At 47.9% G+C, this 27,080-nt stretch overlaps 12 protein-coding genes across 12 annotated transcripts; 3 read left to right on the top strand and 9 right to left on the bottom strand.

Annotated features, from left to right (window-relative positions):
• Nucleotides 1-5: 5 nt before the first annotated feature.
• LACBIDRAFT_296408 (carbonic anhydrase) lies at nt 6-1,315 on the bottom strand. Its single transcript, XM_001880164.1, has 6 exons — nt 1,074-1,315; nt 846-1,026; nt 624-797; nt 482-567; nt 356-432; nt 6-303 (listed from the first exon to the last, which is right to left on the bottom strand). Exons 1-6 carry the CDS (start codon nt 1,255-1,257, stop codon nt 61-63), a joined length of 945 nt encoding a protein of 314 aa, XP_001880199.1. The 5' UTR covers nt 1,258-1,315; the 3' UTR covers nt 6-60.
• Nucleotides 1,316-1,557: 242 nt separating this feature from the next.
• On the top strand, nt 1,558-2,962 carry LACBIDRAFT_294045 (uncharacterized protein; the record flags this gene model as incomplete). Its single annotated transcript, XM_001880391.1, has 4 exons — nt 1,558-1,634; nt 1,692-1,869; nt 1,934-2,761; nt 2,809-2,962. The coding sequence occupies 4 exons, from the start codon at nt 1,558-1,560 to the stop codon at nt 2,812-2,814; spliced, it is 1,089 nt and encodes a 362-aa protein (XP_001880426.1). The 3' UTR covers nt 2,815-2,962.
• A 121-nt stretch (nt 2,963-3,083) lies between these two features.
• LACBIDRAFT_296406 (uncharacterized protein) lies at nt 3,084-4,019 on the bottom strand (the record flags this gene model as incomplete). The annotated part of the gene is made up of 3 exons (XM_001880163.1): nt 3,084-3,108; nt 3,165-3,359; nt 3,421-4,019. The coding sequence occupies 3 exons, from the start codon at nt 4,017-4,019 to the stop codon at nt 3,084-3,086; spliced, it is 819 nt and encodes a 272-aa protein (XP_001880198.1).
• Nucleotides 4,020-4,555: 536 nt separating this feature from the next.
• LACBIDRAFT_296405 (uncharacterized protein) lies at nt 4,556-4,932 on the bottom strand (the record flags this gene model as incomplete). Its single annotated transcript, XM_001880162.1, has 1 exon — nt 4,556-4,932. The coding sequence occupies exon 1, from the start codon at nt 4,898-4,900 to the stop codon at nt 4,556-4,558; it is 345 nt and encodes a 114-aa protein (XP_001880197.1). The 5' UTR covers nt 4,901-4,932.
• A 1,112-nt stretch (nt 4,933-6,044) lies between these two features.
• On the bottom strand, nt 6,045-8,209 carry LACBIDRAFT_141635 (uncharacterized protein; the record flags this gene model as incomplete). Its single annotated transcript, XM_001880161.1, has 8 exons — nt 6,045-6,152; nt 6,207-6,323; nt 6,345-6,489; nt 6,541-6,886; nt 6,936-7,431; nt 7,480-7,682; nt 7,740-8,037; nt 8,090-8,209. Coding segments are annotated over 8 exons (1,833 nt in total), but the record flags the coding sequence as incomplete, so codon positions are not given.
• A 926-nt stretch (nt 8,210-9,135) lies between these two features.
• Nucleotides 9,136-10,243, bottom strand: LACBIDRAFT_296403 (uncharacterized protein; the record flags this gene model as incomplete). Its single annotated transcript, XM_001880160.1, has 2 exons — nt 9,136-10,129; nt 10,185-10,243. 2 exons carry the CDS (start codon nt 10,241-10,243, stop codon nt 9,136-9,138), a joined length of 1,053 nt encoding a protein of 350 aa, XP_001880195.1.
• A 1,347-nt stretch (nt 10,244-11,590) lies between these two features.
• LACBIDRAFT_296401 (uncharacterized protein) lies at nt 11,591-14,048 on the bottom strand (the record flags this gene model as incomplete). Its single annotated transcript, XM_001880159.1, has 12 exons — nt 11,591-11,611; nt 11,665-11,965; nt 12,015-12,178; nt 12,231-12,339; nt 12,391-12,500; nt 12,554-12,605; nt 12,658-12,772; nt 12,823-12,839; nt 12,897-12,929; nt 12,980-13,212; nt 13,266-13,452; nt 13,498-14,048. The coding sequence occupies 12 exons, from the start codon at nt 14,046-14,048 to the stop codon at nt 11,591-11,593; spliced, it is 1,893 nt and encodes a 630-aa protein (XP_001880194.1).
• Nucleotides 14,049-15,003: 955 nt separating this feature from the next.
• LACBIDRAFT_184504 (carbamoyl-phosphate synthase) lies at nt 15,004-19,077 on the top strand (the record flags this gene model as incomplete). Its single annotated transcript, XM_001880390.1, has 9 exons — nt 15,004-15,637; nt 15,695-15,954; nt 16,006-16,243; nt 16,346-16,791; nt 16,840-17,389; nt 17,439-17,634; nt 17,689-18,311; nt 18,364-18,742; nt 18,791-19,077. The coding sequence occupies 9 exons, from the start codon at nt 15,004-15,006 to the stop codon at nt 18,957-18,959; spliced, it is 3,495 nt and encodes a 1,164-aa protein (XP_001880425.1). The 3' UTR covers nt 18,960-19,077.
• A 43-nt stretch (nt 19,078-19,120) lies between these two features.
• On the bottom strand, nt 19,121-20,723 carry LACBIDRAFT_249101 (uncharacterized protein; the record flags this gene model as incomplete). The annotated part of the gene is made up of 7 exons (XM_001880158.1): nt 19,121-19,297; nt 19,356-19,452; nt 19,511-19,719; nt 19,775-19,874; nt 19,929-20,357; nt 20,416-20,515; nt 20,564-20,723. The coding sequence occupies 7 exons, from the start codon at nt 20,721-20,723 to the stop codon at nt 19,121-19,123; spliced, it is 1,272 nt and encodes a 423-aa protein (XP_001880193.1).
• A 19-nt stretch (nt 20,724-20,742) lies between these two features.
• LACBIDRAFT_291120 (uncharacterized protein) lies at nt 20,743-23,249 on the bottom strand (the record flags this gene model as incomplete). The annotated part of the gene is made up of 7 exons (XM_001880157.1): nt 20,743-20,919; nt 20,977-21,499; nt 21,548-21,658; nt 21,711-22,038; nt 22,090-22,291; nt 22,346-22,686; nt 22,742-23,249. 7 exons carry the CDS (start codon nt 23,247-23,249, stop codon nt 20,869-20,871), a joined length of 2,064 nt encoding a protein of 687 aa, XP_001880192.1. The 3' UTR covers nt 20,743-20,868.
• Nucleotides 23,250-24,358: 1,109 nt separating this feature from the next.
• Nucleotides 24,359-25,215, bottom strand: LACBIDRAFT_319868 (uncharacterized protein; the record flags this gene model as incomplete). Its single annotated transcript, XM_001880156.1, has 6 exons — nt 24,359-24,584; nt 24,638-24,710; nt 24,774-24,893; nt 25,053-25,057; nt 25,094-25,161; nt 25,213-25,215. 6 exons carry the CDS (start codon nt 25,213-25,215, stop codon nt 24,359-24,361), a joined length of 495 nt encoding a protein of 164 aa, XP_001880191.1.
• Nucleotides 25,216-25,429: 214 nt separating this feature from the next.
• LACBIDRAFT_296396 (uncharacterized protein) lies at nt 25,430-27,073 on the top strand (the record flags this gene model as incomplete). Its single annotated transcript, XM_001880389.1, has 11 exons — nt 25,430-25,519; nt 25,570-25,608; nt 25,657-25,735; nt 25,789-25,823; nt 25,874-25,945; nt 25,994-26,061; nt 26,111-26,163; nt 26,217-26,477; nt 26,528-26,565; nt 26,620-26,661; nt 26,714-27,073. 11 exons carry the CDS (start codon nt 25,430-25,432, stop codon nt 27,071-27,073), a joined length of 1,137 nt encoding a protein of 378 aa, XP_001880424.1.
• Nucleotides 27,074-27,080: the final 7 nt, after the last annotated feature.

Genomic DNA, 27,080 nt, shown 5'->3' with positions numbered 1-27,080 from the left:
CAAGCGAGAGCTGAAGCAAGCAAGAAGCAAGCCAAGTTTAACTTGAAAGCACCATACATCTTACGTAATCGACACTGACTTCAATTTCTTACCCGTAAAAAATCCAGGCAAGTGCTTATCTCCCTGAAAGTTTTTTGCAGCAGCAATCGCCGCAAACGGAACCTTTGGCACCTTTTTACCAGGTGGGCCAAATGACACGCCCAGGTTCTTTACCTCTCCAGTGGCCGGGTCATGGACGAGCCCATGCACAAACACTTCAATGCCTGTGTTCTTCCCGTTCCCTTTGGCACCTCGTTGATACGCCTGAAAGACGTTTGAGCAATAGATCATGGATCGTTACCCTCGTGAAATTTACCTTCGCAAGGATGCTTTGACTCCGCAATGCTTTCACGCTCTTCTTCACGTTTTCCTCGACCAGTGCCCGAAAGCCGGCTGAGCTATTTATTAGATAGGACTAGGGAGATAATTTTATAAATCGTACGTTCATCAGCCTTGGGAGCCTCTGTGACCCCATTCCTGAGGCCTCTCCGCGGCATTCTCGAATCGCGAAGCTGAACGATTTCTTGCCTAAAAGACCACTTGTCAGAGAATGCAGGCTGCAATGACGTAGTCAAACCAATGACCTTCGAGATCTCCGGTACATGTCAATCACGGGCTGGATCCATTTGGTTGCGGGGCCGTTGGGACGACTCTTTGTTCCATTAATGGCGGTTTGCACACCTTTGCAGCCATAATGTCCGAGTACGATGATGTGCTTAACATCGAGCGTTTCCACTGCGTATGTCACAGCCGTATCCCTAGTCGGGCTCAATTATGAGCGATCCCTTAGGCAGAAATCCCCTTACGTGCTTATATCCTTTGAAGAATACTGATTTGCAATATTGTTTTGCGAGACGATGGATCCAACGGGTGTCTGGAAGATCGCTGCAGGGCTCAATCTTTCAAAAGTTGAGTATATGTGGAAGAACCCCTCTAAATTTGCGATGTACCTATTGTCCAAGCAGCCGATAAACATGAAAGATGGTGCTAAGGCTAAAAGTTAGGTCGGGTAACTAGAGAAACTGGCGACGTACGTTCTTCTACCACTCGGGCTGCTACCGCCCGCCTTCCTGCACTGGCTCGGAACCTCTGATTCCCTCTGTACAGTGCGTCCAAGGTATCAAACTTGATGGTAGAATTTGCTTTCGTTGGTGCTTCAGCGGCATGCACGACCAGCGCGATCGCAGTGGTCGCAAGCAGTAGAATGTTTGTGAACATAGTACTTCCTTTCAAACTCGAGGTAATGGCACCAGGCCAAATTGACGATCCAGCGTCTTGGAAAGAAACGAAGAGGAAGAACTGTTCCTATGTGTATATGGCGGTTGAGGCTGTGTTCGGCGCCGAATTATTTCCATCCAGTTGACGCCCATCCCTAAAATAACTCTTTTCAAATCGGTACCCACATGGCCATGGACGCGATGGACCCACAACCTCATACAAGCATTCACAAAACGATCAAGCACCCTAAAGCTGCTGTGGACGACGCCCTCATACTTCCAACCAACCCCCGACTCGATAATGATCAACGTCGACTATGAAGAGATTTACAGGTTTGAAAAGATGGCAGGCTCGAAGGTCTGTCCTGCGGATGAAGCGTACGTTAGATTTGTCCATTATGACTGTCAGTAGCTAACGAGTAGATATACCACTAGAGCCGACATTTGGCCTCCTCACTCTGCTGCGAAAACCTCAATGGAGTCACTCATGTCGGGCGATGAAATACCAGATCGTAGTCAAGGAACACTTCAGTTCCTGTGGGGAGGAGGCTCGGATAGTAAGCTAGATCCCATTGAACACCCAGTTGGGGATAATCTGTTTGGACGTACCGCCGTGGGTTCTTCCTTCGTCCTTTCATTTCTAGTCTCAAGCGTGATTGTTTACTGCTTGCTTGTAGATGGAGGCTTTCGAAGAGGCCTTTTCTGATCTCCCATCTTCAACAAGTCGCTCTTCGGAGCCATCGTCTACTCACTCTACCCCGGTTCTCTTATCTGACAAAACGTTGCCGGACGTTCAACTGGGACCCGCTATCCCAGGACCCGTTTCCCCGACATCGCCAGAACCTCCGGAGACGGCTTCGGAATCAAACCATTCTGAATATAGCATACCCACAGGTGCTATGCCGCTGACGGTCGTTGCAGACTCAATTGAGACGCAGCAGCTGGCGGAGGACATGGAGAGCCTCCCTTCAAGAATGGAATCAACGATAGTCTTTTCAGAGCCCACCGAATCTGTGATATCTATTTCCGATGCTGTCCCAAGGACGATTAAGAAAAAACCGGGTTTGAGAAAGAAAGTAACTTCAGTCTCTCGACATCATCCAGAGATTACTGGCGGAAAGATCAAAAATCTTTTTGATGTTCCACGACAACGGAATCCTCGGAGTAAGAAAAGGCAACCGTCATACAACGAGGATGATGAAGAATTCGACGTTAATGGCTCCTCTGCTGAAGCCTCAGGTTCGCAATCCCTCGGGCAATATAAATGCCCTTATCAGTGGTGTGGAAAGCGCTTTACAAGGAAGAACGATGTCAAGCGGCATCTTCAAAATGCTGCTGTCCACAAAGCCGATGTGCCTCAGGACGCTTGGAGCCCGACTAGGTGCAGGAAATGTCATGCTGAACTTTCGCGGGTTGACGCGTGCAAGCGACACGAAGCCAGAGATGCGTGCTGGAAGCGTACCCTTCCTTCAAAGAAGCAGCACATAAATCAAAGAGAAGGAAAGGTATGTTACACCACAGCTTTTGAGGAGTTGCTTACGATCTGTCTCAGGCTTGATACCCCTCATTTCCTACAAATTTTCAAGGCGATGTACCATTTTGTGTTGTTGTGTTATTTCGTATGTTCAGACGAGTGCTTGGGTGACGAGTTCGATCTTTTATTGGATGACGACCGTGTTCGTGGCAGTGATCGATTTTTTGTGAACAATGAATCCTCGGTGAAACATCCATCCGTCTGTCTAGCAAAGTGTATAGGGGTACATGAAGCAAATCGAAAAGGGACAGACAATCGCCAGTCTTCGGTCATTAAAGGGATGCTTAACACGTTCATCCCTCATTCTCGTGCAGATGCCTGCAGCGAAGGTAAGGAAGCAATTGGGTACGGGATAACTAGAAACGACGACATACTGGCCCAAAACTTTGTTCATTTTAAACATGTCAATCTTGTCAACGCCGAAAACAGCCTTAAGATTGACATCGCACATAATCTCGCGCTTGTTTTCTGGGTTTTGCAATTCGTTTCCTTTAATATAGACCCAGAGTTGCTTTACGACCTGCGGTCGCGAGAGTTTGTTGACTTGCAGCACGGCAGCTAGTGGTTCGCTGCAGGAGACAGGGTGTTGTAAACCTGGCCTGGTAATATTTATAAAGATGAATAGGATACCTGAGGAGAAACTCTTTTGCAAAGCCGCCTTTCGCACCTCCGGATGGTTTCTTAGGTTTCTTTTCGGTGACGTTGTCGTCACTGTCGTCGTCAGAATTTACAGTTGCCGCACTTTTCTTCTTTCGACCCCCTTTCTTCGCCCCAGAGTTGGAGCTACCGCGGCTCTTCCCTCCCGTTCTTGTTGACCGACTGTTAATTTCGCTGGAGAGTTTCCGCGCCAATTCGGCGTCGCTAATATCCTTTTTCGCCTTTTTCGCCTTCTTCGGAGGTGGTGGTGACTCCTCATCTTCATCACCTCCGTCTGACTGCTCATCCACCTTTTGCTGCCTTCGCTTCCGCGAAGCAGACTTCTCCTCGACCTCGACGGGATGTTCTCGCGCGTCCTCAGTGTCGTCAACTGGGCTCACCTGCTCGAATACGCCCGATATAATAGCATCTACATTATCCTTGTTCTCCTTCAGAAATTCTGCCGTCAAAGAAGGATTAAGGTCGAGTAACTGGCGTCTAACGCGCTTTGCGCTGATAGTTGCCAAATCTGTCCCAGGAGCTGAGAGTATTTGACGGATTTGTGGTTCCAGAGTGCTGAAGTCGAAAGCCATGAATGGGGAAATTGATAAGTTAAATAAGAAGTGGTGAGTGGTCGACGTTGAAGGTGAAGAAGAGGACCGTGATGCCCGAACCGCAATATGCCCGCTACGTAGTTAGCGGGTCTTATCCTACGAGCCACCAAAGCTCTTGCGTGGGTAAGTTTAGCCATGTTTGGCCCCCCCTAGTTCAACCCGTGTTCCTCCACCATGTCCTTTTGTTTCCAGCTCGACGGCTCTCCCGTTTCTGTTGAGCTTTCGTCTGGTCGATCCTATGTGTCTGTCGCTTGTTCGAACCGTTAGGGCTCGTTTTTCTTGCAAATCCAAGGCACACAGCAAAGCCACAATGACTAGGAGGCCACGAAATCAAGATTAAGCAGAAAAGTCAGACGCCCCAGCACCCTCAAGCTTTCGTGTAAAGGTGTAAAGCCGCCGATGTTGGCACTTGACGAGGGTCCCATCAATCGGTCGTTCATTTAGAACGTGGCTGTCCCTCCAAGAAGCGGAAGTACGCTCACCTGGGGGAATTTTGAATCACTTGCTGAATGGGTTCAAAAGTGGAAAAAAGTGAGTGAATCAAAAGCTTGAACATTCTGAACCAACCCCTCGCATTCTAATCTAGTGGGTTTTTTGTGATATTGAGTGAGTTTGTCGGACTGCCAACCTCTGTGCAGTGACACACTTACGATCGTACTCAGGAGAAGGGGAAGTGTTACATCAACGATTAGTGGCGTGATGTTAGAGCATTGAGAAACAGCAACGGGCTGAGGGCAAGCTGAGGGGAAGCCTGTTCCTCTGCGGCTTCTCATTGGGTAGGCTTGATTCAAGTTGTTGGTCTCTTTCCCTTTTCTTCTTTTCCTTGCCTGCCGAGCAGCGTTATTCGATTTATGTATCATAACATCACTATAATTATAAACAGATTCAACGATGTGGCGGAGGTTGGGAGAACCTCTAATTTATGTGTCTACCGCTGCGAGGAGCTGGCCAAAGGCCGAGCGACGAGCAGCGTTATTCAATTTATGTAACATAAAACAAAACCAACAGTTTTGAGCGGTCGGCGACAAGCAGCCAATACCAAACAAGTAGATGGTCACTTTACAAAAAAATCCATTTCCTTCTCCAATGTGAAATGCTAGCGCTCCTTGTAGCCATCAGATGGTCACATAAATGACCTTTTTCTGTAACCCCCGCGAAGGCAAGTATTATTTGGATTGGTCAATGGAATTTAAGTACCTAATCGCGGTAGCGGGCTTTGCGCCCGGAGGCGCGCTGCGGTGGTTATTCTGCAACTTGAGCGCGTCTTAAAGTGTTTTGTTTATTATACGAGGAACAAACAATACGGCATAGCCTCTTCTACCTCAAAATGGCCCAATCATTTCTGGCAGGATCACCAGGGGGCGGAAACATACCCGCATCGCCATTGCGCGCAGGTTCTTGCTGCTCACCTGCAGGCCGTTGATCACGTCGCATCCGCTCAACAATACGCGTCCGTATGTAGAGCAAGATCGAGATCACAAGGCACAACAGGACCAGCAGCATTGTCTCCCCAAACTCATCCACCTCTCCTTCCTCGCGAAGACCACCCCTCATCGCACCCTCAAAGTAATCCTCGGGACCAAAATCACTGTCGCGTTCTCTCTCCGCTTCTCGTCGTTCTCGTGCCCACTAAACAGATCTTTAGTCAGCGTCGCAGAACCGAAGGGAAATGACTGACTTGTATCGGGTCCTCTTCCCCCTGGCGAATAGGGGGCACCTCTCCACTTTTGCGTTTACGAAACTCCTCCTTGGCCTTTCCAAAATACCAAGGCCCGTCCTCCTCTTCATAATACCTTTCTTCTTCCTCGTGTTTCGCAGCAGTTGCAGCCTCACTCTGTTTCCCAGCCTCCAGCTCTCGTACGGATTCTCTCTCGCTAGCGGATGGGACACCTACCAAGACAATTTAGCCAAAAAGTATATTTGAGCGAAAAAAAAGAACAAACTTTTTTCGTCTTCTTCAAGGTCCCAAATGTTGAGCCCCCCTTTGCCACCCATCAAAGTATGCCAAATGCTTTTCGTATAGAGCTTCCACAGAGAAAGTACGACAGGCAAATAAGCTTCTGAGTTCGTTTCCAGCGCTAGATCATAATGTCGTTTAGCAAGATGGAAATCCTATGCTTACAACGTCATTAGAATGCCCAAGCGAAGGCGCGCAATTCATTTTACCTGAGGGACGCCGACTCCATTCTCATACATCCAGCCTAGGTTCCACATAGCTAAAGCGCTCATCTGAGTATCAGAAGCTGATTGATAATATCTTGCTGCTTTTTCGAGCCTGGATGCCTGCGACTCGTCTGCAGAGACTCCGAGTCCATGATAATAATAATCTCCAACTTTGACAAGGGCATCAACATTCCGTTGGGCTGCAGCACGAATCCATTGTGTTAGGGCTAGCTGTGCGCTGTCGTTCGACGGAACGGTAGGCGAAAAGCGTGTAAGACGCAGGATACTTTTGTCTATCTCGGATGAGTGTTAGACAACAAATTCATAAACAAGGTACGAACCTTGATCTAACACGTACGCCAGATTGTTTTGCGCAATTTCGAAACCACGTTCTGCTGCGATCCACCATTTCAACATGGCAGTTTCTTTGCTTTGGTCACTTCCTGCGATCCAGGCAATCTCAGCGTCTCTTAACAAATCGTCGTCCCAGACACCTCGCTCAGATATAAGCTTGTAGAAAGAGACGGCCATCGCGCAGGAGCTTGATACCACATGTGGAGGCATATTAGGAGCGGTTGCTTGCGCAGAGTGGATTTCGCCTAAGTAATAGTATGCTTCAAACGGTGAGCCACTCCTCACAGCGTTTTCGAAATATGTAGTAGCAAGAGTGAGTTCACCACGATCTAAAGAACTTGAGTTAATATGATGTTTGAGAAATGGTTAATGGCTTACAGTAGTGATATTTTCCCAAATTCACTTGCGCCTCTGGAAGTTCCTGTCCAGCCGCTGCGTTGAAATGAGCGAGGGCTAATTTCATGTCCGCCCGACCACCCGGCACCAACCCGTCGCGATACATAATGCCTAGACCATTATGGCACTCACGATCACCATGATCTGCCCCTCGCTCGAACCAAAGTTTCGCCAGTGCGTGATCAGCTTTCACACCCTCACTGCGGAGATACATACGACCAAGGTACGCCGCACTCGCCGCAGCATATCCAACTGGCTTGTGTTCATCCTTAACTTGCATGGCGTTAGGTGGGTCATGTGGCCAGACTTGTCGCGCAATGAGAAGGAAGTAGTGACGCGCGATCTTGTAGTTGCGAGGGATGGCACCCACACCCTCGCTTCCAGACGCAATTCCGCCGCCTGAAGCGTATATGCTTCCTTGATAGAATATTTTCCCAAGACGGTAGGCAAAATCAATCTCGCCGCGGTCAGCGTTGAACTGCAAACAATTTCAATGTGTCGTTTCAGCTGTAAAAGAACGACTTACAAGGTAATATTCTAAAACATCCTCCCACGTCTCCCCAGCGGCTCGTGCGATACCGGCTTTGATCGCGGGTCGCTGAGTGTTCAAGCCTGTGGAAGCAACACTAGCACCAGGTCCATAGATACCACCAGCGAGATCCGAGAGTCGTGTCGCAGTCTGGGGCAGTGTACGCCCCCCAGGGGGCCCTGAGAGAAACTTAGCCATGGCTGAAAAAATGAAAGTCAGCGAATTTGCTAATAGGCAAAAAAAGGTGTCAATGTGACCTTGCTCAGCAGCACTTCCATACCAGGCCACAGCTCGCTCACAGCTCTCCGAAGTACCGATGCCAGTCCAGTAGCGATAACCGAGAGCCATTTGTGCACCTTTGTCACCACCGTTTGCCGCAAAAGTGGAATAAAGTTGCGCTTTTCCTTGATCTACGGGCAAAACTCCGTGGTAACCTGTGGCATAAAAAAAAGCGAGATATGATTGAGAGGTGGCATTTCCTGTTTGACTTGCATGTGTAGCAAGAGCTTCGTAGGCCAGTTTAGGATCTGGGGGGAAATGTTGTGCTGGTGGGAACTGCGTGTGATAATGAGACCTGAAGAAATGAAAAGAGACTTTGAAATATTACAAGAGATATCTGAGCAAGTGTGTAGAGTGCATCCATGTTTCCTAGCTCAGCAGAATGTTGAAGCAAATCGACAACCTTGATGGCTTTCCCGCGCAGCTCATCGTCTTTCTTTTTTGAACCCAAACCCAAACCTTCCTGACTGAATCCGGTGGATATACGACGAAATGTGTGGTGATGCAACTTGAGAATTATGCGAACAGCGCTTGCGATGGGACCCTGCCCTTGTAGATTGGGAAGAAAGGAAGAAAATATTGATTTTGAGTTGCCACTTCCAGCGGCTAGAGACGGATCGGATGTATGTTGCGGTGTATGTGCTCTTAACGTCGCAAGGGTAGTCATCGCTTGTTTATACGCACGCGCAGCTGATCGACCAAATGTCAGGAGCCAGAATCCCACAGAACGAGTACCCACACCTTCTGCAGCTTGAGCCAAATCATGTTCGGATTGGGCAGCGACCTGTTTGAATTTAACGTAGACAAAGGTTAGTATGCAAAGGACTCCGTACTTCGTGCTGGTCGCTCTTGAGCACTGGTTGACTGCCATGCGTGGACACCACAGGTACGCTCACAGCCGGAGGAGTTGGATTCGTGAAGGTCTGAGTGGTGTTGAATTAAAACAAAACATGGATGGGCAATGATGAATGTACATGAGTAGATTCAGAGAGAGAGTGCTGGCCCGTCCCAGAATCCTGTCCAGCGGAAGTTGTTGCAAGAACCACGAGGCCAAAAGCTAGCCACGCAGCCTTTCTTGGGCAAAGTGGGTTTCTAGTCTTCATGGCGATAGAATAGAAGCGGTATGAACCGACGTAGACAAGTCGTGGAACGGTGCTTGACGTTGAAATTCAAGACGCGTACATACATACGTTGAAATTCATTGACATCAGAATAATTCCTGCGACACGTAGATTGTCACGGGACTCAGTTAAGCGCCAGACCAGAATCCTCTTGAGTCCACTCCAAGTCCACTCAAACATGCAAGTACCATGAAAACTATACGAACACCCTAATGAATATTTACATATGTACGATAGTCTCGCTTAAATCACTCTAGGAGTTACTATAACCAAACCAGCGTAGTGTTTGACGGATCGCTTCGTTTGACGTTGAGCTTGCCTGCATGTCCTCTAGAATCACTCTTCTATTATGAGCTGGCATTTGGCCAAGCGCGATCCGCAAAAACATCCAGAGGGATTCGTGAGAAGGGTAATGAGTTACAAGGAGCAGAGCATGGTTGGAAAAAGATGGGAGGGAACTAATTGCAGATTCAGTCGCGCGAGGGAAAGAAGAGGAAACGAGATGGTCTATAAGTTTCTGTGTCTGTCCAAAGGAATGCATCGACGAGTAATCAGAAACATGCAGGTCGATCCAGCGCCGTAGGTTTGCGTGTTCCTCGATTAGGATGTTCCAATACTCCTCAGAACCCTCGTCGATCGCCCCCCCTAAAGCATAGCAGATACCAACTATGAAGTGCCTATGGGTCCAGGCATGATAATTTCGTGGATACGTCTCACAGGCGTGCGCTATGATGCGGAATTCGTCCCGAATGACGCATTGCGGTATTTTCGGCAGTAATTTCAATTCCTCTGGAATATACCATTCATGCAGCAGCGGCAATGGCATCTGGGTGTTGACGGCGCCGAGGGAATCATAGAGGCGCTTGAAGCACCACATGCGATGATCCCAAAGAACGGACTGTTTGGCACAATCGGGGGGTCCGCGCAAGAGGAGTCCTGTATATTCCAGCTCTTTTTCTGGAGATAGGAGTCCAGCAAGGACAAGTCGCTTTCGCGTGTTCAAAGCAGTTTGATGAGCAGGATTGAGAAGAAGGGTGACACAAGTGGAAGCCTTTGCATAATGTGGGTCTGCGTTGCGGGGAACGGCAGCCGTGGTCAGGTAAAGAGCATATAGAACTTTCTTCGGGATGCCGAGGTTGCCCTCGACGAAGACGAATGGGAAATCGGCAGAAGGTTGGGGTGATTCCAAGGGAAGTTCAGCTGACAGCCACTGTTCCAGGTCACCTGGAAGAATTTCGATTGTTTTTCTGTATATTTACACGAAGAGTGAGCTGGAATGCGACGAGATAGAAAGAAACACACGGTGGCTGATTTATGAGCTCAAAAAGTTTGAGAACAAGGGGCGCGGCTTCGTACAACATGCGTAACTAAAAAAAAATCATTTTATTTCGAGTCTTCTACATACATGCTACGGAGTCTCGCTTTGCTGCGACACTGCAGAAGCGCCTCCTTTGACCCTCGCATCGGACATCCCTCTCTTCGACTTCACAGATTCGCCAGAAAAATGGCAACACCCATACAACCTCTCGATTTCTATGACGGTCCTATAGTCTGGATAGACTGCGAAATGACTGGGTTGAATCCTAGGAAAGACAAGATTCTGGAGATTGCAGTGCGTATTTCTTGGTCTTTCGTGTCCCATTTTGTTCTCTTAAATCGGTGTAATACAGGTCCTTATAACGGATGGGAAACTTAAAATCGTTGACGAAGGGTTGGAGTTTGTGATCAAAACTGAGAAATCCGTGCTGGAAAGGTCTGTAAACGCTGCAAAGTACAGTTTTGACGTGTCCCTCTTACGCATGGAAAGGAAATAGGATGGACTCTTGGTGTACTAGGCAGCATGGAAACGCACGTCTCCCAAGCATCTGTGGTGACCGTTAGTAACCCCTCCTATAGTCCGGCCTTACACAGGCCTGTCTAAAGTCGCCACACACGACCGAAGACGTCTCAAAAGCGGTCCTTGCATATATCAAGAAGTGGATACCCAAGCAACGCGTTGGCGTCCTAGCAGGAAATTCCGTTCATGCCGATCGTTCGTTTTTGGTTGAAGAGATGCCAGGAGTTATTGACTGGCTACACTATCGGTCTGTCTCCCTCTCGTTTCAATCTAATATCAAAACTGACGGACTACTTCCTCTGTAGCATTATTGGCAAGCATTCGAGTTTACTCTATCAATGGAATGAAGAGTAGTGACCATTCTCGTCTATAGATGTCTCTTCAGTGAAGGTGCAGTGTGATTTACCGAGTATGCCATTTTCTTGAACTATATCCTTAGGAAATATCTCGCCGATGGTATCCTCACCTTGGGCTCCCTCGTCTTAGCGAGAGTTCTCATCGGTAAAAACAATTGTTGATCTGTGCCACCGACGCTCATTCTTTTTAGTGCGCTGGATGACATTCGGGGCTCTATCCAAGGTATTGCTCCATCGCAATGGACTATCGCAATTCTTAATCTTTCTCAGAGCTTAAATGGTATCAAAACAATATCTTCATCGCTCCGCCAGCTCCAGCTCAGGTTGCTTCTAATGCCCGAGAGAATTCATCCACACTCCCCCCATTGGAGGACAAAACTGAGGTTTGACAGACTTGGTGGCCGGATTCTCATGAATTCCATTTTCTGCAAGATATACCAAGATACAACGACTGTCGGGGTGCGTACTTGTGCAAGGTTACATACAATACACTACATTTCAGGTCTTCCTCTTGTTCAAAAATCCCACAAGGTACCCTGGTAGAATGACGGCGTGATGGAGAAAAAACGACACAAATGAAGTTACTCACGAAAGCAGGAATGCCAGCTTCCTTGCATCCTTCCATCATTTCTGTGTTCCCTTGAAGGTTAGAGGTGATGAAAACAACTTCCGCACCCCAAGAGTGGTACGCTTCTTTGATGAGTTCCATGACATCTGGTCGTCCACCTAGGCATGCGTTCAGTCTCATGCGTTCCCCTCTGAACTCCGGCTCACCTCGCTTCTTGGAATCCCAGAGTGTGACGCGCTCGGGGCCTAAGTTTCGGTGGATAAGTCCTGAGATGGTTGGTCCGAAAGTCTTTTCTTGATCAGAACCGATCCAGATCAGGTACCTAATATATATAAAAGTCAGCAGGTATTTCTCGAATGGGGTGTCCTCACCAGTCGGGACTCTTCCAATGAGAAATTTCATTAGTTTCAAATGGGTCACTATTTTCTTCAGTCCATACCTGTAAACACGTCGAAAGCGCGGCACCAAGACCCGTCCCAGTACAAACTCGGATGCTACGTTTGTAAAGTGTAGATGTGTTCGATACCCCGGCAAACTTTGAAACATTGAGCAAACAACTCCGATTCATCTGCTAGAGTGACTCTCACCTTCAATTGACGTGTCCAGATTCGCGTCGGTGGGCTTTCTACAAGCGACTTTGTGAAATCACCTTGTACTCCGCAGATGAGGTAATGAACGTCGGAGCTCGTCCCTTCCCTGTTACACAGCGTGAAGCGAATACAAGACAAATAAGAGGTTAATGCTCACGAGATGATCCCAAATGCATGATACTCCAAAATGGCACTTCGGCTTATTCTCGTCAGCAATCCCTGCTGCATTCCCCGTTTGAACCGGAGGACAGCCACCTTTGGAGATGGCTACGAAGTTTGTCAGGAAAAACCGGTTTAGATGGCTAGTGATGAAGACCTACAATTTCGACGTGCACTTCGACTTCCCGAATTGTCAGCCACGGAGTCAGGATGCTGTTCAGGGTAATGTAAGTCATAGGATCGTCAAGCCAGACATTAAACTTACAAGGCAGTCATTCCCATAGCAAACCAAAAATCTTGCTGCCGAAAGATGCTGGCACCACGGTTCCAGGTGTGGGTTTTTGAATCGTAGCTGTCTCCCAGGATAACGAAGATCCATGCTTGAAGCAGAACAATAAGGCAAAGATTTTTGTACAAGAGGAATGCTCACTGAAAATCAAACCAGCCCTGGGAAGTTAACTGTATGAGCGTATATCATAAGATATACGTGGACTTGTATCTTACCAGCCCAGAAAACGATGGTGTCGCTCGAAGACACTGCATTTGGTGAATGAAAAAGACGTAACGTTGTCGAGTGGAGAGCTTACTTGTGGTGCGTATTGCGAACCCAAGGAACCGCAGAGACGATAGAGAGGCCAATGACGACGTTCGTTACCACTCCCATGGCGATGATTGCATCGTGGATGTTCGAGTGGTTAATGAACAATATAACTACCCGAAATACAAACCAAATGAATCCAGAAATAGCACATCCAGAGTGGATACCGCCGAGTTGTTGAAGGGCAGATGTGCATGCCAAACGGAATCCAAGCGGGGACCACTAAAGGTGAGAGAATTTAAAGCAAGACTAAGGGATTCCCCAATCAGACTCACCTTTGCAAATAAAGTATTCACGAATAAGTATAAAAACCGTCCAAACAGCTCGTTGCGAACGAGAATAGCAATGTATAGATTTCCCAGGATGAACGCGCCAGTATAATGTCTTGGATACGACCACACGCCCGTCGCGGCCAAGATGAAACCAAGTAGGTTGAAGGCCAACACGGTTGTAAAGAATTTACTGACGAAAATTCAGCAAAAGACAACCTGAAAGATTAGGCCATACCGATATGTATTAAACCAAAGCTGGAATCTAATCCATCTACTAGCTCTCTTCACAATCCGTTTCCTCGGAATTTTCTCGGCGACCAACGTGTCTTTCAAAAGGTCATCTTTGGGAACCGATGTGGCATTTGGGGGGTCGTCATTGGAGCGGTATACTATGGAAGACCGAAACGTAGCAGCGGCTCTTACTTCCGGCGGGGCCATCGCACGGTCAGAAGCTAGCGATCGTGTGGCGAAAGACCTGTGGGATCTGGGCCTAGCGAAAGAGTCCTGGTCCGGTATTCCCAACTCCACATCGTCAAGAGACGAGGAAGGCATGACTAGCATAGTTACACGGTTTCGCTCCAGTGCTCTTGGAGGTTCAGTTGGAGAGGACGGAGGTATCGAAAGAACGGTGACCCGCTGAGTCCAGCTCAGATTATTTCTGCGGGTAACATCGTTAGGCCTGCTGTTCCCTCCGCTGCGTTGCGAATGTCTAGGTCTGGGAACTCCATGAGAATTCTCCAAGTTACGTTGTTGAGAGATTTCACTCGAGGGTACGGTAACCGGCATCTCCCCCTGTGAGTGACGATTGCAGACGGCAGAACTTGAGTTTGATGATTGCAGAGAGCGTGGATCCTGGGGGAAGTAAGGACGACTGTTAGCAGGCTGTATCGAATCGACGGCTTTCATGCAAGGTCAAACATGGGTGTTGAACATGTTTCATCCACCCTCCATCCTCGAGGCAGGTAAGTAGTCCAAAAGATGCAATTTCAGATATAAAAAGCGCGTAAACCATGTTGGTTTGTACGCTTGCTCGTAATATGCAGGTTTGGGCAGTACTGCCCCCGATAGATGCCATAACAGGGGCCTTTTTGATGGGAACTTGGTTCAACTGACCATGTGTTGGGGGAGTTTGTGCGTGTTGTTAAATGCACAGAGACACGGGGTTTGCCAAATGAAATCTCCAAGAGACGAGCCAGCGCCGATGGGGGACAAAGCTGCAAGATTTGAAGGAGTGAGGAGGGGGTAAAGGAGCGAATATTGCAGCTACTTGGAAAATTTCGATCTAAAGGTATGACAAAAATAGAATCATTCTCGATGATCGAGCAATGAATAAATTTTAAGTCAATAAACAGGCGAACTCCAGGTAGACGATTGGTTTTTCCGTGCGATCTTGATAGTCCAGTCTACTTGTCTACATGGACAGAAGAGATAGATCGTAGAGTGCATTCGAGATTCTGCTGTCGTACGTGTGACTTGTCTCTGCCGAAATTCATGATCAGAACCGCGTAGGTGACCGCCAGCACTCTATGAGTACCTGTGAATATATAGTACGAAGCAGCTGACGCGGTGTCTGGAGATGGAGCGAGGTCATTTGAGAGCATTTGAGTCTCAAAGCACGTCACGCACGTGAGTGAGTCACAAGAACTCTTTTAAGGTTAGGTGTACAAAAAAACTTCGTTGACCTATATTCGTTGACCTATATACCCTTCGTATACATCTCCATCCTCGGGCCCACTCAGCCATGAGTCTCGCTCGACTCCAGTCTCTGGGGCGACGAAGTCTTGTTGTGCGGTCCGGACGTTCTTTTCATACTACCCCAACACCTCGATTCGCTTTAGCCGCTTCTAAACCCCTTCGCGCCGTTGCCGCACCTGCTGTTGGTGCATACGCTCCAAAAGATGGCGAACATGTCATCAATTCCCCCTCAGAACTTGCCAGGAAAATATCTGCCAAAGTTCTGCCGAATCTACCACGACCCAACGTTCAAAAGGTTGTAGTTGTCGGCAGTGGTGGCTTGAGCATTGGTCAGGCCGGCGAATTCGATTACTCAGGTTCCCAGGCTTTGAAGGCTCTTAGCGAGGAGGGCGTCTCTGCTGTTCTCATCAACCCGAATATCGCTACATGGCAAACTTCTCACGAATTGGCCTCAGAGGTTTACTTCCTGCCTATTACGGCAGATTATGTTGCCTATGTTTTGGAAAAAGAACGTCCAGATGGCATCCTTCTTACTTTCGGAGGGCAGAGTGCCTTGAATGTCGGAATTGAACTCGATCGTATGGGTGTGCTCGAGCGTTTAGGCGTCAAAGTTCTAGGAACTCCAATTCACACTCTCGAGGTGTCCGAGGATCGTGACCTCTTCGTTCAGGCTTTAAAGGGTGGGTAGGGAATCGTTGAGTGTTGAACACTTGTCTCTCATCACGTTTTCATTTTAGAAATTGATATCCCTGTCGCCCAGTCGACCGCCGTTTCCTCTGTTAACGCAGCACTTGAGGCTGCAGAGGTAATCGGATACCCCGTCATTTTGCGTTCTGCCTTCACTCTTGGGGGCCTTGGTTCGGGCTTTGCTAACAACCCGGATGAACTACGTGATCTTGCTGCCAAGGGTCTGAGCTTAAGTCCTCAAGTCCTCATCGAGAGAAGTATGAAAGGTTGGAAAGAGTTGGAATACGAGGTCGTTCGCGACGCGGCAGATGTATGTTTCTCAATTCAGCTCGGAGACCCCACCCTCATAAATTTTGATTAGAACACTATCATCTGCTGTAACATGGAGAATTTCGACCCCCTTGGTACCCACACTGGTGATTCAATTGTTGTCGCGCCTTCACAAACTTTGCCGGACGATGAATATCATATGCTTCGAAGTGCTGCATTAAAGGTCATTCGACATCTTGGAGTAGTTGGGGAATGCAATATTCAATACGCCCTCAACCCAACCTCGAGGGAATACTGTGTCATTGAAGTTAACGCTCGGTATGAATCACGTTACATGTTATGGAGCGGCCTTTTGACATTATTCATTTAGATTAAGCCGCTCAAGGTTAGTTTTGGATACCGCTGGTGTTTAAGATACTCTGACATCCTAGGAAGCGCCCTTGCTTCAAAGGCAACTGGCTATCCACTCGCCTACACAGCTGCAAAGATTGCTCTGGGACATACCCTTCCAGAACTCCCGAACGCCGTCACCAAGACCACAACTGCGTGTTTCGAACCTTCTCTGGACTACATCGTGACAAAGATCCCCAAATGGGATTTAGCTAAGTTCTCCTCACAGGTCAACCGGGAGGTCGGTTCTTCCATGAAGTCAGTTGGTGAAGTCATGGCTATCGGTCGTACTTTCGAGGAGAGCTTGCAAAAAGCAATTCGTCAAGTCGACCCTCGGTGGAAAGGCTTTGAAGTTGTTATCGAACCTGAAGATCTAGACATGGCTTTAACCCGGCCTACAGACATGAGGCTTTTTGCCATCGCATATGCAATGTTCCGAAAGAACTACTCGGTTGATAAGCTCCATGACTTGACCAAGATCGACAAGGTTCGTTCATGACTGATACATGAGAAAAATCTTACTCAGTTTTAACAGTGGTACCTGTATAAAATAGACAACATCGTCCAAACTCATCATGCTTTAAAAGCCGCGGGTTCAATCGAAAGCATTGACTACGCACTCATGCAGCGAGCCAAGCGCATGGGTTTCGCTGATACCCAAATCGCCGATATAATTGGAGCTACCGAGGATGTTGTTCGAGCCCATCGAAAATCTCTAGGAATCACTCCCTTCGTCAAGCGCATTGATACCCTCGCTGCTGAATATCCTGCACACACCAACTACCTCTACACGACCTACAACGCAACCGAGCACGACGTCAACTTTGATGAACACGGAACAATGGTTCTTGGCAGTGGTGTCTATCGCATCGGCAGCAGTGTTGAATTCGATTGGTGTGCGGTGACATGTGCACGTAAACTTAGGGACATGGGCAAACGAACAATCATGATCAACTACAATCCCGAAACAGTGTCCACTGATTTCGACGAAGCTGATAGGCTCTACTTTGAAGAGCTTGGCTTCGAGCGCGTCATGGATATCTATGAACTAGAACAGTCTCAAGGAGTCATTGTCAGTGTTGGCGGTATGTGCGTCACCCTCTCTAGTTTCCTGCTAATAGTCTCCCTAAACAGGGCAACTACCTCAAAATATTGCCCTCCGACTCAAACACAACGGCGTCAATGTCTTGGGCACCGATCCCGAACAGATTGACACGGCTGAGGATCGCCACAAATTTTCATCGGTTCTAGATAGCATTGGAGTTGACCAACCAGAATGGGTTGAAGCTACATCATTAGAAGCGGCAAAGGAGTTCGCCAACAAAGTGACGTGAGTATTAAGTCATTCCGCTGTCATCACTTTGCTGACAGAATACTCCACTAGCTACCCCGTTTTGATTAGACCATCTTACGTTCTTTCAGGGGCAGCTATGAACGTTGTGTATGAGGAAGCAGCCCTCGAATACAACCTCTCCGCCGCCGCATCTGTTTCTCCCCTCCACCCTGTGGTTATCACCAAGTTCATTGACGGAGCCCAAGAAATTGATATTGACGCCGTAGCGCACAAAGGCAAACTTATCGTCCATGCTGTTTCCGAGCACGTTGAGAATGCCGGAGTCCATTCCGGGGACGCAACACTTGTTTTGCCGCCTTTCTCTCTACCCCCCAACGATATGGCTCGCCTGAAAACCATAGCAGAAAAGGTTGCTGCGGCGTTCAAGATCTCTGGCCCATACAACATGCAAATTATCAGAAAACTCGCAGAAGATGGAAAGGGGGAAGCAGATCTCAAAGTCATTGAATGCAACCTCCGTGCATCTAGGTCGTTCCCTTTCGTATCGAAGGTTCTTGCCCACAATTTCATTAACACCGCAACCGCCGCGATCGTCGATGAAGGCGTACCAGAGCCCGTCGACATTATGAACGAACCTCGGGATTATACTGCCATCAAAGTTGCTCAATTTTCTTGGACACGGTTAGGCGGTGCAGATCCTTTCTTAGGAGTTGGTCGGTCTCAATTTTCTTGCTCCATGACCACTCGTAGCTTACAGATACCCAGAAATGGCAAGTACTGGTGAAGTCGCGAGCTTCGGCAAAGACATTCACGAAGCCTATTGGGCCTCTTTACTCAGCACAACAGGATTCAAGGTTCCCCGCGCGGGATCAGGGGTGCTCATCGGTGGAGACATCACCAAGCCTGAAATGGTTGCTATCTCAAAACAACTCATCGAACTTGGTTTCAAGCTTTACTGCTCTTCTCCAGTTGTGGAAGAATTCTTGAATTCGATTCCTTACGTGGCAGCGAAACGTATCTTCTTCCCAAAATCAGACAAACGAAAACTTCGGATGGTATTCGACGAATTCGAGATTCAATGCGTCATCAACCTTGCCAAGGCTCGTGGTACAACCTTCACTGATGAAGATTACGTCGCTCGCAGGTACGTTCATGTGTAGTCCTTTATGTCGCCAGCTCAGACCCCCTGTAGGAACGCTGTCGACTTTGGCCTCCCGTTATTGAACAATGCAAAGACTGCACAGCTCTTTGTGGAGAGTCTTGCAAAGAAAATACCGCAAGGTGGCCTCAGAGGTTATACTGAAGGCCGAATCCCTTCTGAGGTTCAGTCTTGGCGAGAATTTGTTGGAAAGCGAGCTTGAGAATTCAGGATATCCTCACATGGGCTCTATCTTGTCTAAGCATCTATGGATATATATTTCAAAAAGGAGAAATAAGTACTCCATGTACATTGTAATCAATAATATATATTTTTTCAAATCCTGGAATGGCGTATTCATTGTGGTCACGAGCCTAGTTCTGCTTAGTTCTCCAGGTCTTGCTGTGTGCATAATTGATCCAAGTCTAATTCTATGGCCGGACCAGACCGAGAGGTATCTGGACGGACGTAGACACGATCGATGGCGAATTTTCCAGCGACCTTGGGGTCGAGCTTGTTGTCTACAAGGTCCGCAACAAGACGACCGATGACGGGAAGAAACTGCCAAAAGTTGAGCCTGGTGAATTTGCAAATTGCAATCAACGAGTTTACTGTATACCTTATACGCGTGGCCGCTACCTGCAGTGGCAAGTATGAGCGACGAATCCCCTGGGAAGCGTCCAATTACCCAATCTCCATCGGGAGAGTCATTGTACCTGGTAAAAAACAGATTAAGGAATAGTAGAGTTTTTCTAGCGTTGCCTTGGTAGTTACCAACAAAGACGGGTATTGCTGAATGATTTGTCCGCGAGATCTGGGTAGACACTGCGTAAGTGCTTTCTAAGCTCTTGCAGACTAGCTTTTGGAATACAATGGCCATCCTCAGGGTTGCTGCTTATCGTGCGAGGCGTCGAGACTGTTTCGTGTGTGTGTGTATAGCCTGCTGAATGTATTGCCATCTTCACAACATTCTTGTCGTTGGGCTGACGGAGGACGATTGGACTAAAAGTTGATGAATTCGAGAAGTAGAGAACTCACTGGGAAAATGTAAAACCCAGAGCTAAAATCAAGGACCACAGGACAGTGTCGATACTTGTCCGCCTCTTCGTCTGAAAGCTGAACCATCGCGATAGACTGCCTGAATGTTGAACTGGGTTAAACCGCTAGCTTATTCACTGCTTTGATACCTCACCCAGTGGCGAGGCATGCACGGCCTAAATTTAGCCCAGGAAAAGCGGAAGGAGTCCAAGATCCTGTTGCGAGGATGACGGTCGTAGTTTCAAACGCGTCGTCATCTTCGCAGAGCACTCCAGCCGTTCTTCTCTCCTTTCGGATGAGGTTCTTAACAGCCTTGCCCGGAAGGATCTTCCCCCCCAATGCAACAACTTTCGATAGAAGGACGGACAGCCCCTGGCCCGCCTTAGCCCATCCCCCATCGCGATTGAGAAAGCCAGTACGCCCGGAGAATGAAGCCGTATGAGTTTGTACGGGAAAAACTGAGCGGATCGCGTCAACGTTGTCCAGTCGTTGGACGACGGCACCTAGTGCAACATCGTTCGCGTAGGATTGATCTACATAAGTTTTCCCTTCCGTGGCGGCGCCTAAGACCAAGACGCCCGATCTTTCAACACAAGTCTATGACTTGATGAACAGTACAGCAGGCTTGGATCTTGACGTACTCGTGATAGGTATCGCCCCATTCCTTTACGTCTTTCCAGGACAATATGGCTTCTCGCGCAAGGCCAGAATAGAACCTGTCCGAATAGGACGATCGCACAACTGGTAGGCATGATCAGGAAAGCAAGATTTAGAGATCTTTGTCACTACTTCGGTTGAGATCATTACTGGCCGCATCCGGTGCTGGTAGGTCGAAGGACCGGTCAAGGACAGTAACATCAACGTATCCCCTCCTCAGCAGATGGTACGCTGTGGACAACCCAAAGCACCCGGCTCCCACAATCACAATTGGCTGGTCTGCGTGGACCATGGCGAGAAAAAAGAGTGGTGGCAGCAGAAGAGTAGTGATATTATTTTGTGACTTGCAATAAGGTAAGAATACATATTACTTATGATAGATATTATGTAGATGCGATGGTATCTGGGTGTCCTGAAGCCAATCCATTGCCTTTTATTCATGCGAAGAGGCCGACAATTACAGACTGCATTTTTCCATCCCGAATGGCCTAGAGATATGAAAGTTGGAATCCCGTGGAATATGATTAAAGAAGGGAGTAACACACCTCGTGAATGAGAGAGACATTTTGTCCAATTGTAACGTCGTCCACCCCCAATCCATTGACAAACCGGTGATAATTTTCCGATCCGTGCATTTTGATACCCAGCGTTATTCGCACAAAGTCGTATACTGGACGGGTCTTATTTAAGAATGGCCGTGCAGGCGCAGCACCCCGAGCACCCGAGAGGTACGCTTGTCGCAATTGGTCGAGTAATGCTGCAGCGCGAGAAGATACCCGGGAACGGAAGGCGGGAATGGAAGCGAGCATCGATCCAACATGCGCCGGGGCGACAAATCCTGGAGTTGTGATGGAATCAACTAGGACAGTGGTGCTGGAAGCGGCCACTTTCTCCATACGTGCCGTTACATCCATTGTACTTGTAGATTCAAATGACTCCTTCATAGCCTTATAGACGTCAGCCGTGAGAGAGGCCAGGAGTGATTTTGGCAAGTAAGAGCCCAGACCAGCTGTCAATTCTTCAGATGTTATCTTATCGAGTCCCAGTAAGAATTCATGCTGAAGGGCTCTGAGATCGAGAGCTATAACAAACAGGGACGTCAGCGAAGCAATTCACGATCGAATTTTTGGCTTGCCTTGGCAAATAGCATAAAGATAAGAAGATATCAGGATCGAGAGAACTTCTAATGAACTGATCGTTGCGCGAGCAGAAATCAAAGCGAGCGAGCTGAAGAAAAAATTAGAAAAATGCACGAAGGTATTTTGCACAAACGACGTACTTAACAGCTTGATTGTGCATCTCGGCAGATTGTATATGTGTAGAAACGGGATTGGCCAAGTACCCAAGTTCAGAAACGTAGGCAGCCATAGCAATATCGATTCCCTTTGCATGATAGTCTAGGGATGGGTCGGTAGCCGCAAGAGAAGGAGGCAAGCCACGATTCATAGCTGGATTGATCAGCTCCGCGCACTGGCCGAAGAGGAGTTTTCCAAGATGGTGCAGACTGAGCCGAGTCTTCTCCATAGTGTTGGTGACAGCCATAGCCTGAAAATTCCCTCCGTTATGAACTTTTCCTGTATCTCCATCGACCAATGGGTTGTCCGTCGCTAAAAGAGGCTGAGATTAATAGAGCAAGTACGCCATGCTAGATCACTTACTCGAATTGCACTCGATGGTGAGAGTTTCGATAGACTGGAGAAGATCCTCAATCTGAGGCCCAATGAACTGAGGGGCGGTCCTGAGAGGATAGCGGTCTTGTCGGAGAACGCCTTGGTCCTGCTCAATTGTGACTTCTTCTTCTTGCGTAACCGCGAACTTGCTTCCTTCCAAAAGATCCCAAATGTTTTTGGCTGTCTCGATCTAAAATTAAACATTGATATAGCTAAATCAAACTGTAGAAATGAAAAGTCGTACCTGACCGGGATGAGGGCGAGCTACACAGTTGATGAAGGGGTCGAAAGAACCGCGACAGCCTGCAAGCGCTTCAGTTCCCATGGCCGTGCAAACTTGAGATAAAAGGGCCAAATGCACAGCGTCGTTCAGGGCAAGGCAGGCGACTGATGCCGAAAATGCTGTGCCATTGAGGATCCCAAGATGCTCCTTGGAGGCAAGTGGAATAGGCGAGATGTTGTGCGCCTCCAGGGCTTGTCGTGAGGAAACTATTTGACGACCTGAAAAGGCGGCGAGGCCATCGAAGACCCTGATTGAAGGGTTTCCAATAAGAGTGCCAGCAATGTAAGATAAGGGAGCAAGGTCTTTTAGGAAGAGTTTGTTAGAGAAATAGAAAATCTGATTCAGAAAATATCACACCTCCAGATGCCGAAATAGTCCCACGCAAAGGAACGAGTGGAATTATGTTGGCCGTGAGGAGCTCGCCCATTTTCTCAATCAGTTCCCATCTTACACCCGAATGGCCGCGTGCGAGCGAGTTCATACGTATGAGAATAGCTCCTCGGACCCATGCCTCAGGCATGCTCGTAGAGCCGAGTGGATCCTGCAGTGGCAGGACCTCCAGAGGGTTCGTTGACGAAGGAAGGATGCCACTGTGCTGATGCTGAAGCAAAGCGTTGCCCAACAGGATTGGGTCATCGGTACGCGTGTCTGCGCTACCCCCAAACCCTGTTGACACGCCGTAGATGCTGGTGCCATTGTCGATTTTGCAAGCTATCACCTTGCGAGCCTTTGCAACCTTGGCCAACTTATCAGGTGACGCGTCGAGGGAAACAGACGCGTGGTAGCGCGACGCCGCTGTAACAGCCGCGATAGAAAGAGTTTGGCCATCGACAACAACTGGTTGTCCATTCCTGTAGATGAACATAAGCCTTTGTCTCTTCAGCAACGGAAAGATACGCACTTATAACTTTCGAGTTCTTTGTAGGACTGGATGAATTTTTCGACGAGGCCCGTCGACTTGGGTTTGCTCGATTTTTGGGCAGACCGAGGAGACAGTAAACTCTTGCTGTCAAGGGAAGCGTGAGTGCTGACGGTGGTGATTTTTATGCTTGCATGATGATGGAAAAGTTGGGCTCCCGAGGAAGACGAGCGACGAGGTATAGGCTTAGCCTCAGAAGAAAGGATAGCCATGGGTAAAGATACGTAGAGGGTAGGAGAGTCCGGTACAGCTGAAGGTGATATCGAGTCATTGGAGTGTAGACAGCTTATATACGAGAGATCCAAGCAACTTGAATACGGTAAAGATCAAAGATCTAGAAAAGCGATTACCCCTTTCGCAACCAAGTCCTAGCAAAATTTACTGACTCACTCGCAAGTTACAATAGCTTGCACTCCCATTCTCGTCTGGGGCTGTACTGCAACTGCGACCAGCGCGGAATCGACCACCTGAGTCACTCGGCGCTACATCATTCCTTGATTCCATGGCCATACACCCGTGTGCTGTGCACCCACCAACGTCATGGAAGGGCACGCATCTGCCTAGTTTTGAGGTTTTCGCTCTTGGGAGAATTAGGCGCAAGAATTAAGAGGTTGTCAAGAGTGTTGCATTCAACTTAGGGGGTTCTTGACAGTGGACAACATTCCTCTCGTCGTTTAATTGATCTGTCGGCGTCGAAGTGTTGCCGAATCAAGTTCCTAGTTTGCCTCATCTAATGAAATCCGTCCCCCGATCAATTGCGGAAGTAGGGTCCATCGAAGTCTGGAATTTACAGGTTTGGGCCGAAAAAAAGTGTACCTATATGAAACTTATGTACATCGTTGCTTGCGGAATCATCCAAAACGTCGTACAGCCTCTTACTTCCAGTTTTACAAGGACCATTTAGTATGGTGGATGCGGACTTTGTTTTAGGACTGTGTCACGCGCTCAACGTTCTCAAGAAAGAGATTTAGATGCAGTGAACATTCTCTTGACCCCCGAATGAGATCCATATATACACGAAGAACGCCAGATCGAACAAACATGAAGGGAGGAAGTCAGCTTGGAGCGCCTTGGTCTGGTAGGCGCTCAATTGCGTATCGTCGCTTTACGATATACATGAGTGGTACGCCAGGTATTTGTCGTATCCGTCGACGGAGCTCCCGATCACAGGTTGCAACGATGTAACACTTGTGAGCCGTTACCCTTTGAACTAAGCAATCGTCGGCGTAGGTGCCAGTGTGCGAACACCGCAAACGCTCGAATCTGGTATCGCGAGCCACTCTATTGTGACATATATGAGTGGAGACTCGCTGGTGTGGAGGGTCTGTTCTCACCGGAGAGCCACTCGGTATCGGTGCCCCAGTTTTTCCAGCTCAGCCATGACACAGTCAGTCACGCATGGTATGCCTTGAAAATAGGCGTGGACTGGTCAACAAGCAAAACAAGGTTTGAAGGTTCAAGGTGATTCACATTTTGCGTAGAGGCAATCCATCATCCCGCTCACAAGTTCCAGCTTGTTTTGAAGACTGAAATTAATAAAATTGGTGTCGATGAGTACGCGGTATGGAGGAACGAGAGCGGTGTTGTGCGCTAGGAATAGGGATGATGCGATCTGCGGCCTGCAAGGACACCATCAGAATGGGCGAATCAACAGAACAAGTTTAGTACTAACACACGACGAACGGCCTTGGCCCTCTCCTCCTCTTCTTTCTGCTTCTGTTTAAGTTGATTCTCCTTGCTGTGATCGACGTTTCCTTCAATGAAAAAGTACGCAGTGACGACAAACTTACAGCCGGATGTCATTGGGATTAAGCAATCGCTTGACAGTGGCGAACTTTCTGGTTTTCTTTGCTTTACCCTGGATGAATAGTTAAGCATTCGCGGAATGAGAGAACTGTTAACTGTGTACCATATTGAAAAGATTATGAGCTGCACAGCCACTTGAGTCTAGAAAACAAGTCAAAACAACGCATCCAAAGCGCGGCTTCCAAGCCGTTCTGTTCTGACTTGGTTCTGACAGGGTTGGACGTTTTGAACTTTCAACGTTTAACTGTTGCGCAGCTACCCTTTCACTCAACTTTTACTTTCCGTTCTTCTGTTTGGAAAGGAACGATTAGGAGGATAATATGCTACAAAACGAAGATGGCCTTCCTTCCTCCTATAAGTATGCCTGGTCAAAGGATGCAGAGCTGTCTCTCCCCGACTTCTTGACGAAAGTGAGTCTAAACAGGCATTTGGCATTTGGTTTACTCACCCATGCATTTAGTTTAAACCGTCAATGGTCCAAAATGACGGAACCAAGCCCGTGAGTCGTGCATCAATTCGAGACATAGATGTATAATGTCACTTTAAGTGGATATGGGTGAGAGGTTCTGATTCATCGGTGGAGGATGTGGGGGTTGAGGACGCAATAAAGGAAGCCTCGGAATATTGTGCGTTGACTGACTTTGGCGCTCCTCTTTCTTGGTTGATTTTCAGGTTGCAGTGAATGAGGTTACCGAGAAAATCGAGAATGTCAAGGTTTGTTCCCGCCTTGGTTCTATTTTGCCCTTCTCACCCCATCCTGACAGAATGACGAGTCCATACCTCTTCGATCTAGCAAGAAAACTGGGGCGAAAAGCAAGAAAGAGGTTCGAGAACAGGTGGGATTCTTGTCGTGGTCTGAAGGTATCATCCATAAAAGAAAATAGATACAAGCTGAGGCTAGCAAAAAATTAGAGGAGATAGCGGTCAGCCACGGATACTTATCCGGAAAGTGGTTCGTATACATCTTTTTCTACTGGACCTTCTCAATTCATCGGTCACAGGTTGATATTTGCGTCATCGGACAAGGTCGACATGATATGGTCTAATATTGCCAGTTTGTGTCAGGTCGCATCGGTTTCTGCCCAAACGCTGAAATTTTTATTTTAGCATCAATAGTTTCTGGACCTCTCTCCTCTACCTCCGTTTATCTAGCGAAAGTAGCAACGTCTCCTGAGAGCGAAACTTCTAACGCTCAACATCTCATTTGTGTTTACATGCCCAATGTATACGACAAAGAGAGTGTTACCGAGGTGGGTAGTCTTCAGCCACCCCGCATTTCATACTCAGTTCTTCAGGTCATGAAGCTGCTGCTTCGAAACCATGGCGTTAACCTCAGTGGGGTTAAGTCAAACCTTTACACATCCATTGGTTTGTTTGATTTTTGAGAGATAATATTCCAATTCAATGTGCTTATCTAGGAATCGACAGTAAACATGCAAGCGGCATCCAATCAACTGTAACTACGCCGCTTTCACTGGAAAAGCTTTGTTTTAGCTGAGAGGTCCCCTAGATCTGGAAAAATTCCAACTTAATTCCGGAATCAGAATCCAAAGCAAGTTTTCCATTGTGCACGCTTGTCGAGTCTAACGCTTTTACAAATTCAGGCATTGAAGGATGCCTTTTTTGCAAACTTATCCACTCCCCAAGCTGTGGCTCCCGTAAAATCTGATGTGCAAGCTGCAGAAGTACCTACGACATCAAAAGTCAAGCCAAAATTGAAATTGCGGAAAAAAGTCGACGATAACCCATTCGAATCCGATAACGAAGAACCAGAAACGGTACCCGCCAAGAAAAGCGTTACAAACAAGGCGAAGAAGTCTGAAACAGACAATAAAGAACCTCCACCAGCACCTGAACCAAAGAAAGGTGGTGTGAAGGTAAAAGCAAAAAGAGCCAGTTCTAGCGATGACGAGGACGACGAAGAAGAGCGACCGAAAAAGAAGCGAGCGGCAGCAAAAAGATGAAGTTCGT

The sequence above is a fragment of the Laccaria bicolor genome, genomic scaffold (genome assembly GCF_000143565.1).
Source record: "Laccaria bicolor S238N-H82 LACBIscaffold_10 genomic scaffold, whole genome shotgun sequence".
Taxonomy (NCBI): domain Eukaryota; kingdom Fungi; phylum Basidiomycota; class Agaricomycetes; order Agaricales; family Hydnangiaceae; genus Laccaria; species Laccaria bicolor.
Note: the sequence above shows the minus strand (reverse complement) of the source record. Positions and strands in the feature narration are given on the sequence as shown.